This window comes from Tachypleus tridentatus, chromosome 10 (genome assembly GCF_004210375.1).
Source record: "Tachypleus tridentatus isolate NWPU-2018 chromosome 10, ASM421037v1, whole genome shotgun sequence".
Classification (NCBI taxonomy): domain Eukaryota; kingdom Metazoa; phylum Arthropoda; class Merostomata; order Xiphosura; family Limulidae; genus Tachypleus; species Tachypleus tridentatus.
Genome location: NC_134834.1, coordinates 17,068,881 through 17,083,045, shown reverse-complemented (window position 1 = coordinate 17,083,045; position 14,165 = coordinate 17,068,881). Strand labels below are relative to the sequence as shown.

General features: G+C 36.3%; 1 protein-coding gene across 1 annotated transcript in view; it reads right to left on the bottom strand.

Annotated features, from left to right (window-relative positions):
* Positions 1-14,165, bottom strand: part of LOC143227975 (uncharacterized) — a 187,627-nt gene that overhangs the window by 102,184 nt on the left and 71,278 nt on the right. Inside the window, exons 9-11 of the mRNA XM_076459327.1 lie at positions 7,592-7,771; positions 6,345-6,482; positions 4,768-4,831 (exon numbers count right to left, since the gene is read on the bottom strand). Coding sequence (XP_076315442.1) covers positions 4,768-4,831; positions 6,345-6,482; positions 7,592-7,771 — 382 coding nt within the window. The remainder of the gene's footprint in view (positions 1-4,767; positions 4,832-6,344; positions 6,483-7,591; positions 7,772-14,165) is intronic.

The following is a 14,165-nucleotide window of genomic DNA, read 5'->3' as shown; positions in this document are numbered from 1 at the left end:
TTCAACTTAACATGCACAAGTTATGTCATTCAACTTAAGTTATGTCATAACTTACAAGTTATGCCATTCAACTTAACATGCATTCAAGTTATGCACATTATGCTACATTACATACACAAGTTATGTCATTCAACTTAACATACACAAGTTATGTTATTCAACTTAACTACAAGTTATGTCATTCAACATAACATATACAAGTTATGTCATTCAACTTAACATGCACAAGTTATGTCATTCAACTTAACATACACAAGTTATGTCATTCAACTTAACATGCACAAGTTATGTCATTCAACTTAACATACACAAGTTATGTCATTCAACTTAACATTACACATGTCATTCAACTTAACATGTTATGTCATTCAACTTAACATGCACAAGTTATGTCATTCAACTTAACCTACACAAGTTATGCCATTCAACTGAACATACACAAGTTATGCCATTCTACATTACATACACAAGTTATGTTATTCAACTTAACATACACAAGTTATGTCATTCAACTTAACATACACAAGTTATGCCATTCTACATAACATATACAAGTTATGTCATTCAACTTAACATACACAAGTTATGTCATTCTACATTACATACACAAGTTATGCCATTCTACATAACATATACAAGTTATTTCATTCAACTTAACACGCACAACTTATGCCATTCAACTTAACATGCACAAGTTATGTCATTGAACTTAACATACACAAGTTATGCCATTCTACATAACATATACAAGTTATGTCATTCAACTTAACATACACAACTTATGCCATTCAACTTAACATGCACAAGTTATGTCATTGAACTTAACATACACAAGTTATGTCATTCAACTTAACATGCACAAGTTATGTCATTCAACTTAACATACACAAGTTATGTCATTCAACTTAATATGCACAAGTTATGCCATTCTACATTACATACACAAGTTATGTCATTCAACTTAACATACACAAGTTATGCCATTCTACATAACATATACAAGTTATGTCATTCAACTTAACATATACAAGTTATGTCATTCAACTTAACATATACAAGTTATGTCATTCAACTTAACATACACAAGTTATGTCATTCAATTTAACATATACAAGTTATGTCATTCAACTTAACCTACACAAGTTATGTCATTCAACTTAACATGCACAAGTTATGTCATTCAACTTAACCTACACAAGTTATGCCATTCAACTTAACATACACAAGTTATGCCATTCTACATTACATACACAAGTTATGTCATTCAACTTAACATACACAAGTTATGCCATTCTACATAACATATACAAGTTATGTCATTCAACTTAACATGCACAACTTATGCCATTCAACTTAACATGCACAAGTTATGTCATTGAACTTAACATACACAAGTTATGTCATTCAACTTAACATGCACAAGTTATGTCATTCAACTTAACATACACAAGTTATGTCATTCAACTTAACATGCACAAGTTATGCCATTCTACATTACATACACAAGTTATGTCATTGAACTTAACATACACAAGTTATGCCATTCTACATAACATATACAAGTTATGTCATTCAACTTAACATGCACAAGTTATGTCATTCAACTTAACATACACAAGTTATGTCATTCAACTTAACATGCACAAGTTATGTCATTCAACTTAACATACACAAGTTATGCCATTCTACATAACATATACAAGTTATGTCATTCAACTTAACATGCACAAGTTATGTCATTCAACTTAACATATACAAGTTATGTCATTCAACTTAACATATACAAGTTATGTCATTAAACTTAACATACACAAGTTATGTCATTCAACTTAACATGCACAAGTTATGTCATTCAACTTAACATATACAAGTTATGTCATTCAACTTAACATACACAAGTTATGTCATTCAACTTAACATACACAAGTTATGTCATTCAACTTAACATGCACAAGTTATGTCATTCAACTTAACATATACAAGTTATGTCATTCAACTTAACATGCACAAGTTATGTCATTCAACTTAACATGCACAAGTTATGTCATTCAACTTAACATATACAAGTTATGTCATTCAACTTAACATGCACAAGTTATGTCATTCAACTTAACATACACAAGTTATGCCATTCTACATAACATATACAAGTTATGTCATTCAACTTAACATGCACAAGTTATGTCATTCAACTTAACATACACAAGTTATGCCATTCTACATAACATATACAAGTTATGTCATTCAACTTAACATATACAAGTTATGTCATTCAACTTAACATACACAAGTTATGTCATTCAACTTAACATACACAAGTTATGTTATTCTACATAACATATACAAGTTATGTCATTCAACTTAACATATACAAGTTATGCCATTCTACATAACATATACAAGTTATGTCATTCAACTTAACATGCACAAGTTATGTCATTCAACTTAACATGCACAAGTTATGTCATTCAACTTAACATGCACAAGTTATGTCATTCAACTTAACATATACAAGTTATGTCATTCAACTTAACATATACAAGTTATGCCATTCTACATAACATATACAAGTTATGTCATTCAACTTAACATGCACAAGTTATGTCATTCAACTTAACATACACAAGTTATGTCATTCAACTTAACATACACAAGTTATGCCATTCTACATAACATGCACAAGTTATGTCATTCAACTTAACATACACAAGTTATGTCATTCAACTTAACATACACAAGTTATGCCATTCTACATAACATACACAAGTTATGTCATTCAACTTAACATGCACAAGTTATGTCATTCAACTTAACATACACAAGTTATGTCATTCAACTTAACATACACAATTTATGCCATTCTACATAACATGCACAAGTTATGTCATTCAACTTAACATACACAAGTTATGTCATTCAACTTAACATGCACAAGTTATGTCATTCAACTTAACATGCACAAGTTATGTCATTCAACTTAACATATACAAGTTATGTCATTCAACTTAACATACACAAGTTATGTCATTCAACATAACATACACGAGTTATGTCATTCAACTTAACATACACAAGTTATGTCATTCAACTTAACATTCACAAGTTATGTCATTCAACATAACATACACAAGTTATGTCATTCAACTTAACATACACAAGTTATGTCATTCAACATAACATACACAAGTTATGTCATTCAACTTAACATACACAAGTTATGTCATTCAACTTAACATACAGAAGTTATGTCATTCAACATAACATACAGAAGTTATGTCATTCAACTTAACATGCACAAGTTATATCATTCAACTTAACATACACAAGTTATATCATTCAACTTAACATGCACAAGTTATGTCATTCAACTTAACATGCACAAGTTATGTCATTCAACTTAACATATACAAGTTATGTCATTCAACTTAACATACACAAGTTATGTCATTCAACATAACATACACGAGTTATGTCATTCAACTTAACATACACAAGTTATGTCATTCAACTTAACATTCACAAGTTATGTCATTCAACATAACGTACACAAGTTATGTCGTTCAACTTAACATATACAAGTTATGTCATTAAACTTAACATACACAAGTTATGTCATTCAACTTAACATATACAAGTTATGTCATTCAACTTAACATACACAAGTTATGTCATTCAACATAACATACACAAGTTATGTCATTCAACTTAACATGCACAAGTTATATCATTCAACTTAACATACACAAGTTATATCATTCAACTTAACATACACAAGTTATGTCATTCAACATAACATACACAAGTTATGTCATTCAACTTAACATGCACAAGTTATGTCATTCAACTTAACATATACAAGTTATGTCATTCAACTTAACATACACAAGTTATGTCATTCAACTTAACATATACAAGTTATGTCATTCAACTTAACATACACAAGTTATGTCATTCAACATAACATACACAAGTTATGTCATTCAACTTAACATGCACAAGTTATATCATTCAACTTAACATACACAAGTTATATCATTCAACTTAACATACACAAGTTATGTCATTCAACATAACATACACAAGTTATGTCATTCAACTTAACATGCACAAGTTATGTCATTCAACTTAACATACACAAGTTATGTCATTCAACTTAACATATACAAGTTATGTCATTCAACTTAACATACACAAGTTATGTCATTCAACTTAACATATACAAGTTATGTCATTCAACTTAACATACACAAGTTATGTCATTCAACTTAACATGCACAAGTTATATCATTCAACTTAACATACACAAGTTATATCATTCAACTTAACATACACAAGTTATGTCATTCAACATAACATACACAAGTTATGTCATTCAACTTAACATGCACAAGTTATATCATTCAACTTAACATGCACAAGTTATGTCATTCAACTTAACATATACAAGTTATATCATTCAACTTAACATACACAAGTTATGTCATTCAACATAACATACACAAGTTATGTCATTCAACTTAACATGCACAAGTTATATCATTCAACTTAACATACACAAGTTATGTCATTCAACTTAACATGCACAAGTTATATCATTCAACTTAACATACACAAGTTATGTCATTCAACATAACATACACAAGTTATGTCATTCAACTTAACATACACAAGTTATGCCATTCTCTATAAGATGCACAAGTATTTATTGTTCTTTAATAAGAGGTTTGAAGAATCCCTTGTTTTATTCTACACAACAATAAAACTTACCTTTATCATAAACAGCTGCACATTCCATAATGAACTGGGAAGGTTCTTCATCGAAGTCAGCTAACTGAAAAGTCATAACAACAATGAAACACGATATTAAAATCGAACGAACTAAATTTCTACAACATATTAATTAAGACAAATGACAGACGTAGAGATACACAAAGACAGAGGGCGCGGCCTTATTTGCAAATGAATGCACTGTTAATATTTTTTATTTCCGGTAGGCGGAGACACGTTTATCTTGTTTGTTTTGGGGAAAAGGTAACTGTTGTCAGTCCAATACAGAGAATCGAACCCCGGGTTTTGGCTTCACTTGTCTATAAACACACAATTCGATGACTTACACCGACCTAGCTATTAAGCTAGCATATAACAAACATTGTATTTTAAGTTCTATCTTTAACTTTCTATCTTTGATTTAAAAAGTTTCATGTCGTGTACTCCAAACCTTTCCTTGGCCCGGCATGGGCAAACGTGTTAAGGCGTGCGACTCGTAATCTGAGGGTCACGGGTTCGAATCCCCGTCACACCAAACATGCTCGCCCTTTCAGCCGTGGGGGCGTTATAATGTGACGGTCAATCCCACTATTCGTTGGTAAAAAGAGTAGCCTAAGCGTTGGCGGTGGGTGGTGATGACTAGCTGCCTTCCCTATAGTCTTACTCTGCTAAATTAGGGACGGCTAGCGCAGATAGCCCTCGAGTAACTTTGTGCGAAATTCAAAACAAAATCGTTTTCTTTTTTTAAAAAATGCTGTATTAATACTTTTAGCTTCCGATAGATGGAGACGTATTACGTTTTCTCAGGATATTTTCTAATAAAATATAAAGATGGTTCTTTATGTTTTATATTTTCTTGCAATATATATTTCGAGTTTGTTTGCTAATTAGTACTTTTGAACCATTTTTCAAGGTTTCAAAACTCGAGTTTTAGCTAAGTTCACTTAGCCATGAAATATCTCCTTCTTTGGATTGTTTTTGTTTGTTTATTTAGGAGTTCAATATCAAACTACTGATTGGACTGGCTGTGCTCTGCTCACCACGGGTATCTAAACCCAGTTTCTAGCGTTTTAAGTCCACAGACATATAAGTTTGTTTGTTTTGTTTTTAATTTCGCGTGAAGTTACTCAAGGGCTAGCCGTCTCTAATTTAGCAGTGTGAGACTAGAGGGAAGGCAGCTAGTCATCACCACCCACCACCTTGGGCTACTCTTTTACTACGAATAGTGGGATTGACCGTTATATTATAACGCCCCCACAGTTGAAAGGGTGAGCATGTTTGGTGCGACGAGGATTCAGAACCCGCGACCCTCGGATTACGAGTGGAACGCCTTAACCCAGCAGGCTATGCCGGGCCTATTATATAAGTGAACCCCCCCCCCCCGATAGTACAGCGGTAAGTCTACAAATTTACAACTCTAAAATTAGGGGTTTTATTCCCCTCGGTGGGCTCAGCAGATATTCCGATGTGGCTTTGCTGTAAGAAAACACAATATAAGAGAAGTAGCCTTCTGATCTTTGTACATTTTTGAAATTTTGATTTAAAATTTTTAGTTTATCTAAAACTCTGTTACTAACCGCAGTTTCTCTTTCTTTTATGGCTTTCCTTTCCATTTCTCGTTTCTTTGATTTCTCCAACAAAGTCCTCTGGTAACATGCTTGTCTAGCAGCGATGTCTTGACGTCGAGGGAAAGGTTCGAGTTCCTCGAATGTTGTCTGAAAGTATTACAATGAAAGTATTAATTTAACATTCTAAAATCAGAGTTGAGATCCTAATCAGACATTCTTGTGGATAACTACAAGCTAGTTAAGTGAACTGCGCAAAAAAGTAGTAAGTGTTTTGGTGAGTATTTTATCTAGAAACTTTAATGATAAATATTGTTACAATTTAATTAATTGAAACTAGTTTAGAATGTTCAGGTTGTCTTTCTATAATTCTGTAATGATTTTCTGTGTATAATTAGCATCTTATTGATAAACCGGATAAACAAAAGTCGTAAACGTATATTAATCGATTGCCTCATGTCAAAGTTACATGAAACAATGGTTATTCCAAGCTTTATCATCAGTCTGAAGTTTGGCTAATCTCAAAAGTCGGTACAGATTCTTGTACAAGTAAGAACAAGTTTTGTTTTTTGTTTGTTTTTGAATTTCGCACAAAGCTACTCGAGGGCTATCTGTGCTAGCCGTCCCTAATTTAGCAGTGTAAGACTAGAGGGAAGGCAGCTAGTCATCACCACCCACCACTACCAACGAATAGTAGGATTAACCATCACATTATAACGTCCCCATGGCTGAGAGGAGAGCATGTTTGGTGTAACGGAGATTCGAACACGACCCTCAGATAACGAGTCGAGTGTTTTAACCACCTGGCCATGACCGAGCCCAGGAAGAGCATGACTTGTAGGATGTTTAAAACATACAGAACATTTACCGCGATCTTCAATAAATTAACCGATATTTTCTTAAATGCAAAATGGTAGAACACAGAATATTTTAAAATGTTATATGGTTATTTGCGTCTAAATAATTCAAGCGCGTAGCCAAGGGGTTAGGGGTTAAACGACCACCTTAATATTCTGAAAAGTGTGAAAGGTCCACTATCTTCTGATTAGTAAATAAATAAATACTTGAATTTTTTTTATATAAGTCACTTAAATTATTTTCTGTGGAAACACAAAATACATTTTTATTTCTGGAAAACAAAAACAAAAGTGCTAGTTACGCCCCCTGTACGTTTCAGCTACATATTCGAATTAAAGTAACAAACAGAAACTTTGAAATAAGTTACACCAGTTAAAAGCAACTGAGAACTAGCAACGAACCTTTACCAGCATGTCAACATCAAAACACAGTTTCGCTGCAACCTTGATTTGTCGCATGATGGAAACGGTGTCAGAGCGTGCCAATATGGCGTCTTCTTGCATTTTCAGAACAGCCAGAGTGAAGCGGAAAAGTACCTTGGGTCCTTCTAATAAAAAACAATCCCAGACGCGCAGAAGAACCTGTAACATGAACAAGTACTACGCTGTATCATAATTTTTTGAACTTTTAGAGTTTCTCAGACTGTATGTGTGTCTCATTGAATAAATAATCAAATAAAGGTTTGTTTTTTTTTAATCTCGCGCAAAGCTACGCGAGGGCTATCTGCGCAAGCCGTCCCTAATTTAGCAGTGTAACACAAGAGGGAGAGAAACTAGTCATCACCATCCGCTGCCAACTCTTGGGCTACTCGTTTACCAACGAATAGTGGGATTGACCGTCACATTATAACGCCCAACGGCTGAGAGGGCGAACATGATTGGTGCGACCTGGATTCGAACCCGCGACCCTTGGAATACGAGTCGAACGCCTTAACACGCTTGGCTATGCCGGGCCTCAAATAAAGGACAATGCGCTTTTAATTGTTAAACCAGTGGTGAAATTTCGCGCAAATCTACTCGAGGGCCATCTAGGCCAGATGAAAGGCAGCTAATCAACACCACCCACCGCCAACTTTTGGGCTACTCTTTTGCCAACGAATAGTGGAACTGACTGTTACATTAAACCGCGCTTATGGTTTAAAGGTCTAGTATGCTCAGTGGTAGGAATTGGAGCCTGTGACCCGCAGACTGCGACTCGGGTGCCCTAACCACCGGAGCCACTGTTATTCATATATATATATATTTCTAGGCCCGACATGGCCAGGTGGTTAAGGCACTCGACTCGTAATCAGAGGGTCGCGGGTTCTGATCCCTGTCACACCAAACATCTTCGCCCTTTCAGCCGTGGGGACGTTATAATTCCACGGTCAATCCCACTATTCCTAGTAAAAGAGTAGCCCAAGAGTTGGCGGTGGGTGGTGATGACTAGTTGCCTTCTCTCGAGTCTTATACTGCTAAATCAGGGACGGCTAGCGCGGGTAGCCCTCGTGTAGCTTTGCGCGAAATTCAAAAACCAGTCAAAATATATTTGAAAAAAAATCCCGTTTACTGATTTTTAAAAATTATGTAGAGATTACGAGACAAAGAAATTTGATATTATTGTGCATATTATAATATTATTATGAACACTAACTTCTCAGCTTTAGAATCAACAAAAATATCCCAATTACATCAAACAGTTATTCAAAGACGGGTACGGATAATTTTATTTCTAACGTACGAGAAGGCTTAACTCGTGTTTTGTTACAAGTACAAATTTTCCAAGTTAAAAGTTAAATAACGGCTATTATTGTCCTTATGTCTGCTCACATTTAACATATAAAGTACTTGCTTATACAACGGTGTGTACGAATGGTTATAGTACTAAAATCTGGGTTCAATACCCGTGATTGGCACAGCACAGAATGCTTATTGTGTATTCTTAAAACAAAAAAAGCGCTCCGTTAGTACAGCGGTAAGTCTAAGGATTTACAACGCTAAAATCAGGGGTTCGATTCTCCTCGATGGGCTCAGCAGATAGCCCCATGTGGCTTTGCTATAAAAAAAACACACATACATACACAAACTTAAAAAAAACACTCAAAACTGAATGCTGTGAATGAAAGAACGAGCGACACTTCAGTAAATAAATTTAATGTATGAAAATGTGAAATTACAGCTTGAAAGTTCGTAAAACCAACTAAGAGATAGAACGACATATAGATAACACGGACTTTAGATTATAACCTGTTTCTCGCACAGAAACGTTCGGTCTGTGTAGGATTTCGCGCAAAGCTACACGAGAGCTATCTGCACTAGCCGTCCCTAATTTACAAGTGTAAGACTAGAGGAAAGACAACTAGTCATCACCATCGACTGTTGAGCTACTCTTTTACCTACAAATAGTGGGATTTACCCAACATTAAAAGGCCCCCACGGCTGAAAGGACGAGTATGTTTGGTGGGTTATAAACGCTGTGCGAACAAGTAATTACTGTGAAGATGCGGTTTCGATAACTCACATGAACGTGCTATACGCAACCACCACCAATAACATGTTTAACAGGCGATGAGGAACAGTAAAAACACGAAACACGAGTTCACGGGGAGCAGATGTCTTACTTGAACGCAAACATAAGAATACGGTACACGTATACAAAATACCTCCACAATAAGAAATACGTTATCTTAAAGCAGTTTTAAACCATCAGGGTGAAAGAGAGACAAAGGTTCTCTTTGTATTCAGCTGAATAACTAAGCCTTAGTATTAATGAGCCTTGAACAGAATAAATACAACTCTATTAGGCCTAACAAAATCAAGCTCTTGTCTAACCATATTTACTACTTTTCAAAAGCAAACAAAACAATTATACATTGCTGATGGTTTAAATACAGACGTAGTCTTCTTTCTCTTTTAAAGTGATAATTCAACTTACCTTTTTCCACAATATCAAGTGGCAGGTCAACTTTTCCAAGTTTTCAAATAGTTGCTACACACGTGTAACCCTAATTTTGATCTGATAATCCTTACAGGGAAGACAGTTAATCAAATGACGCCCGACACTACCCATGCTCTGACCAGATATTGGTGTTTATTTTCACTCTTGTACCACAACCATTTTCCCAGAGTAGGAAGCGTTTTGTTTGTTTGTTTGGAATTTCGCAAAAAGCTACTCGAGGGCTATCTGTGCTAGCCGTCCCTAATTTAGTAGTGTAAGACTAGAGGGAAGGCAGCTAGTCATCACCACTCACCGCCAACTCTTGGGCTACTCTTTTACCAACGAATAGTGGGATTGACCGTAACATTATAACGTCCCCACGGCTGAAAAGGCGAGCATGTTTGGTGTGACGGAGATTCGAACCCACAACCCTCGAGTGCCTTAACCACCTGGCCATGCCGGGCCACTTTGAAAAGAAAGGGCTGAATTTTCAACGTAACGCTAATTAATAATATTTTCACGATGTAGATTTACCGGTGTGGTTTGCTGCTTCGTTTTTGTTTTTAATTCTCAAATAAAAAAGAAATAACTCTTGGTTCTATTTAAGTTCCAGTTGTATTTCTATTTTATATTAAATCGGCTTGTTTTAAACTCTGACGAAAAAAAACAACAACAAACAAACTGGTTCGCTAATCCAAAGTCGAGAATATAAACCATATAGTTTTTGACGCGTTAAGTATACCGATATCCTGTCACGTGCACAAAAACAAGTTGTTGGATGATGGATTGTAGTGTCTGATCGAGAAATATCGATTTTGACTTCTCACGCTTTCATTAAACGACTTTATCTATTCTTTTATAACAGTGGCAAGCCACGTTTAAAGTATGATTAATGGCATATACATATACTAATTACCAAATCAATTAGCAATTTTCTACTCTTCGGTGGCTACGAACGACTCTTCCGTGCAAATAAAACAAGCTCTTTGACTTAAGTATGCAGGAACGAACATACGATGCGTTTTAACAAATTAAATCATAAAATCAAAGTAACATTATCTAAAAAATGTAAATGAAAAAGGTGAGCCACTACAATATATTCCAGAAGCTGATGGTAATGATCGTTTTATTCAAAACGCAGGCCCCCTGGTGGCTCAGCGATAAGTCTGCGGATTTACAACGCTAAAACCCAAATTTCGATACCCGTGGTGGGCAGAGCGCAGATAGCCCATTGTGTAGCTTTGTGCTAAATTCAAAACAACAACACCAAAACGCAGATTTATTTGTGAGCTCCTGCCCTCTGGTGGTTCATCGATAAATTTCTCGAGTCGTGTTTTCAACTGGAAAGACACGTGATGAAACTGAAACAATTTTAGCAGAAAAGGCATAACTTAGAACGTACCATAGCGATACATACAACTAAATAATTAAGTGCACATTGTTGTGTTTTATAAACAATTATCTAAGAGTGGCTCTGTTTCTTTGTTTTGAATTTCGCGCAGAGCGACTCGAGGGCTATCTACTCTAGCCGTCCCTAATTTAGCAGTGTAAGACTAGAGGGAAGGTAGCTAGTCATCATCACCCACCGCCAACTCTTGGGCTACTCTTTTACTAACGAATAGTGGGACTGACCGTCACATTATAACGCCCCAAGGCTGAAATGGCGAGCATGTTTGGCAGGACCGGGATTCGAACCCGCGACCCTCGGATTACGAGTCGAACGCCTTAACCCACCTGACCATGCCGGGGCCTTAATCTAAGGGTGGCAACATCCACCTTTCTGTAAATCAACACACGGATGATTTTAAATGTCCACTTTTATTCGGTAAATAAATGAGCTAGTCTGTAAAAAGAAGTTACTTAGACACAAATTGAATGTTTACCGTTATGTTTAGCAAAATATTTTTGTTCACAGAATTGAAATAAAATCAATCAGAGCGAAATAAAGAAAATACCCTCTATTTTAATTAATGACGTCACTGCTAGGCGTGAACGACTTTTCAAAGATGGCGGAGAATGATTATAGCTAAACGTACTTGTCATTTTTTATTTGTTTCAGAGCACAGCCTCACTGGACTATCTGCTGAGTCCGCGGTGGGAAGTTGATTTCTTTGTTTGTTTTTTGAATTTCACGCAAAAATTACACGAGCGCTATCTGTGCTGGTCATTCCTAATTTAGCAGTGCAATACTAGAATGAAGGCAGCTAGTCATCACCACCCACCGCCAACTGTTTGGTGTGACAGGAATTCGAACCCGTCACCCTCACATTAAGAGTCGGTGCCTTAACCACCTGGCCCAAGGAAACAAACATTTGCACTTTAGCCTGTTCGGTGTGACGGGGACGCGAACAATAGAAAGCACTGGTATTTCAATTCAGAAAGTCAGAGATTCGAACCGTGGTAAGCAGCCGAAATTCATGCGACTCGCGCCTTTCGCTATGGAATGTTATAACTGTGGCAGCCAATCCCGCTATTTCTTTAAGAGTAGCTAGAGAGGAGGCGGGTGATGCTGTTTGTCTGACCTCCCTCTCATCAACTGGCCAAGGTAAACTCCGTGTCACTTGAGATTCCGTTTACGATGAAAATTCTAACACCATCCGCCACTAACATTCGATTTTCTCACCATGTAACGTGAAACCAGGGGCCTGGCATGGCCAAGCGCGTAAGGCGTGCGACTCGTAATCCGAGGAATTCGAACTAGCGACCCTCAGATTACGAGTCGAACGCCTTAACCCACCTGGCCATGCCGGGCCGTATGCAATAATAATTTACTAACTACACTATGTTCGCATCATCGGTAACAGATATGGTGAATACAATGTTGTTCCAATGCTTATTTTATATTTTTTTCTTCCTGAAAACCACTGGCGGATTAAGTAAAGCACACAGTGTTAAAAATATAACAGGCCTAATACTAATGTCTCATGAAATGTATAATTAATTATAATGAAGACATTATTTGTTTTGGACATCGTACATTTCTATTGGATAAAACACATCTTATCTTGGGTGAAGGACCTCTTCGGCACTGGGTATAACGGTCATCGTGTGGTTCACATATTATTACACGCTTCTAAACACAGACTCGTGGTTTCTGATAACATCAACACACAGACACAGTAAATATCACGTCACAGTTGTAATAATTTTGCGGGTTCGCGCCCGAGTCGCGCCAAATATGCTCGCCCTCCCAGCCGTGGGGGCGTTATAATGTGACAGTAAATCCCACTATTCGTTGGTAAAAGAGTAGCCCAAGAGTTGGCGGTGGGTTGTGATGACTAGCTGCCTTCCCTCTAGTCTTACACTGCTAAATTAGGGACGGCTAGCACAGATAGCCCTCGAGTAGCTTTGTGCGAAATATCAAACAAAACAAACAAAATGTAATAATTTTTTCACATGTCGCTTTCTCTATTAACAAGTGTACTCACTAGGCGGCGCTCTGTCCGCTAGATATCAGCATTCTGGTTTAGTGCATTCAGTATACATATAAAAAAGCTGCTCGAACGTGCTCAAAATCCAAGAAATTCTCACATACAAACTATATTTACGTAACCTTAACACATTGGTGAAGGTTTATACTTTTTAAACACGAGGTGTGCGTGTGTGTGTTTTTTTTAATTTTTTTTACCTCACATTCCACTCTACCACAATTTCCCTCAACCTTTCTCCCCCACCCCAGTGGGACCTCGAAATTTCCATATGGAAACCCGTGAAAATATTTCAATAAAGTGGGTCAAAGGTCCCAGATCCCTGGATATACTGCGAACTCTTAACAAACTACCTACAAGAAACTAGACCGTTAAAAAAGGAAAAAAAAACCGCACCATTCCTAACCTGTCGTTGCTTTCACCGAGAATTCAGTAGCAGGACCTTTGATGTTTGAACATAAAAGATGAATTGACATGAATAACGATCAGAGGGCGCTGTTCAACAGAAAACGTTTTTTTTTTTTTTCAAATTCGTTTCTCAAAGAACGCTGAAGTAGATTCCACGAAGCAAGGTGAGGCTTGAGCATGCTTGAATTGGAAAGTAGTCAGGCTTACCTAACGGTTGCTTTAT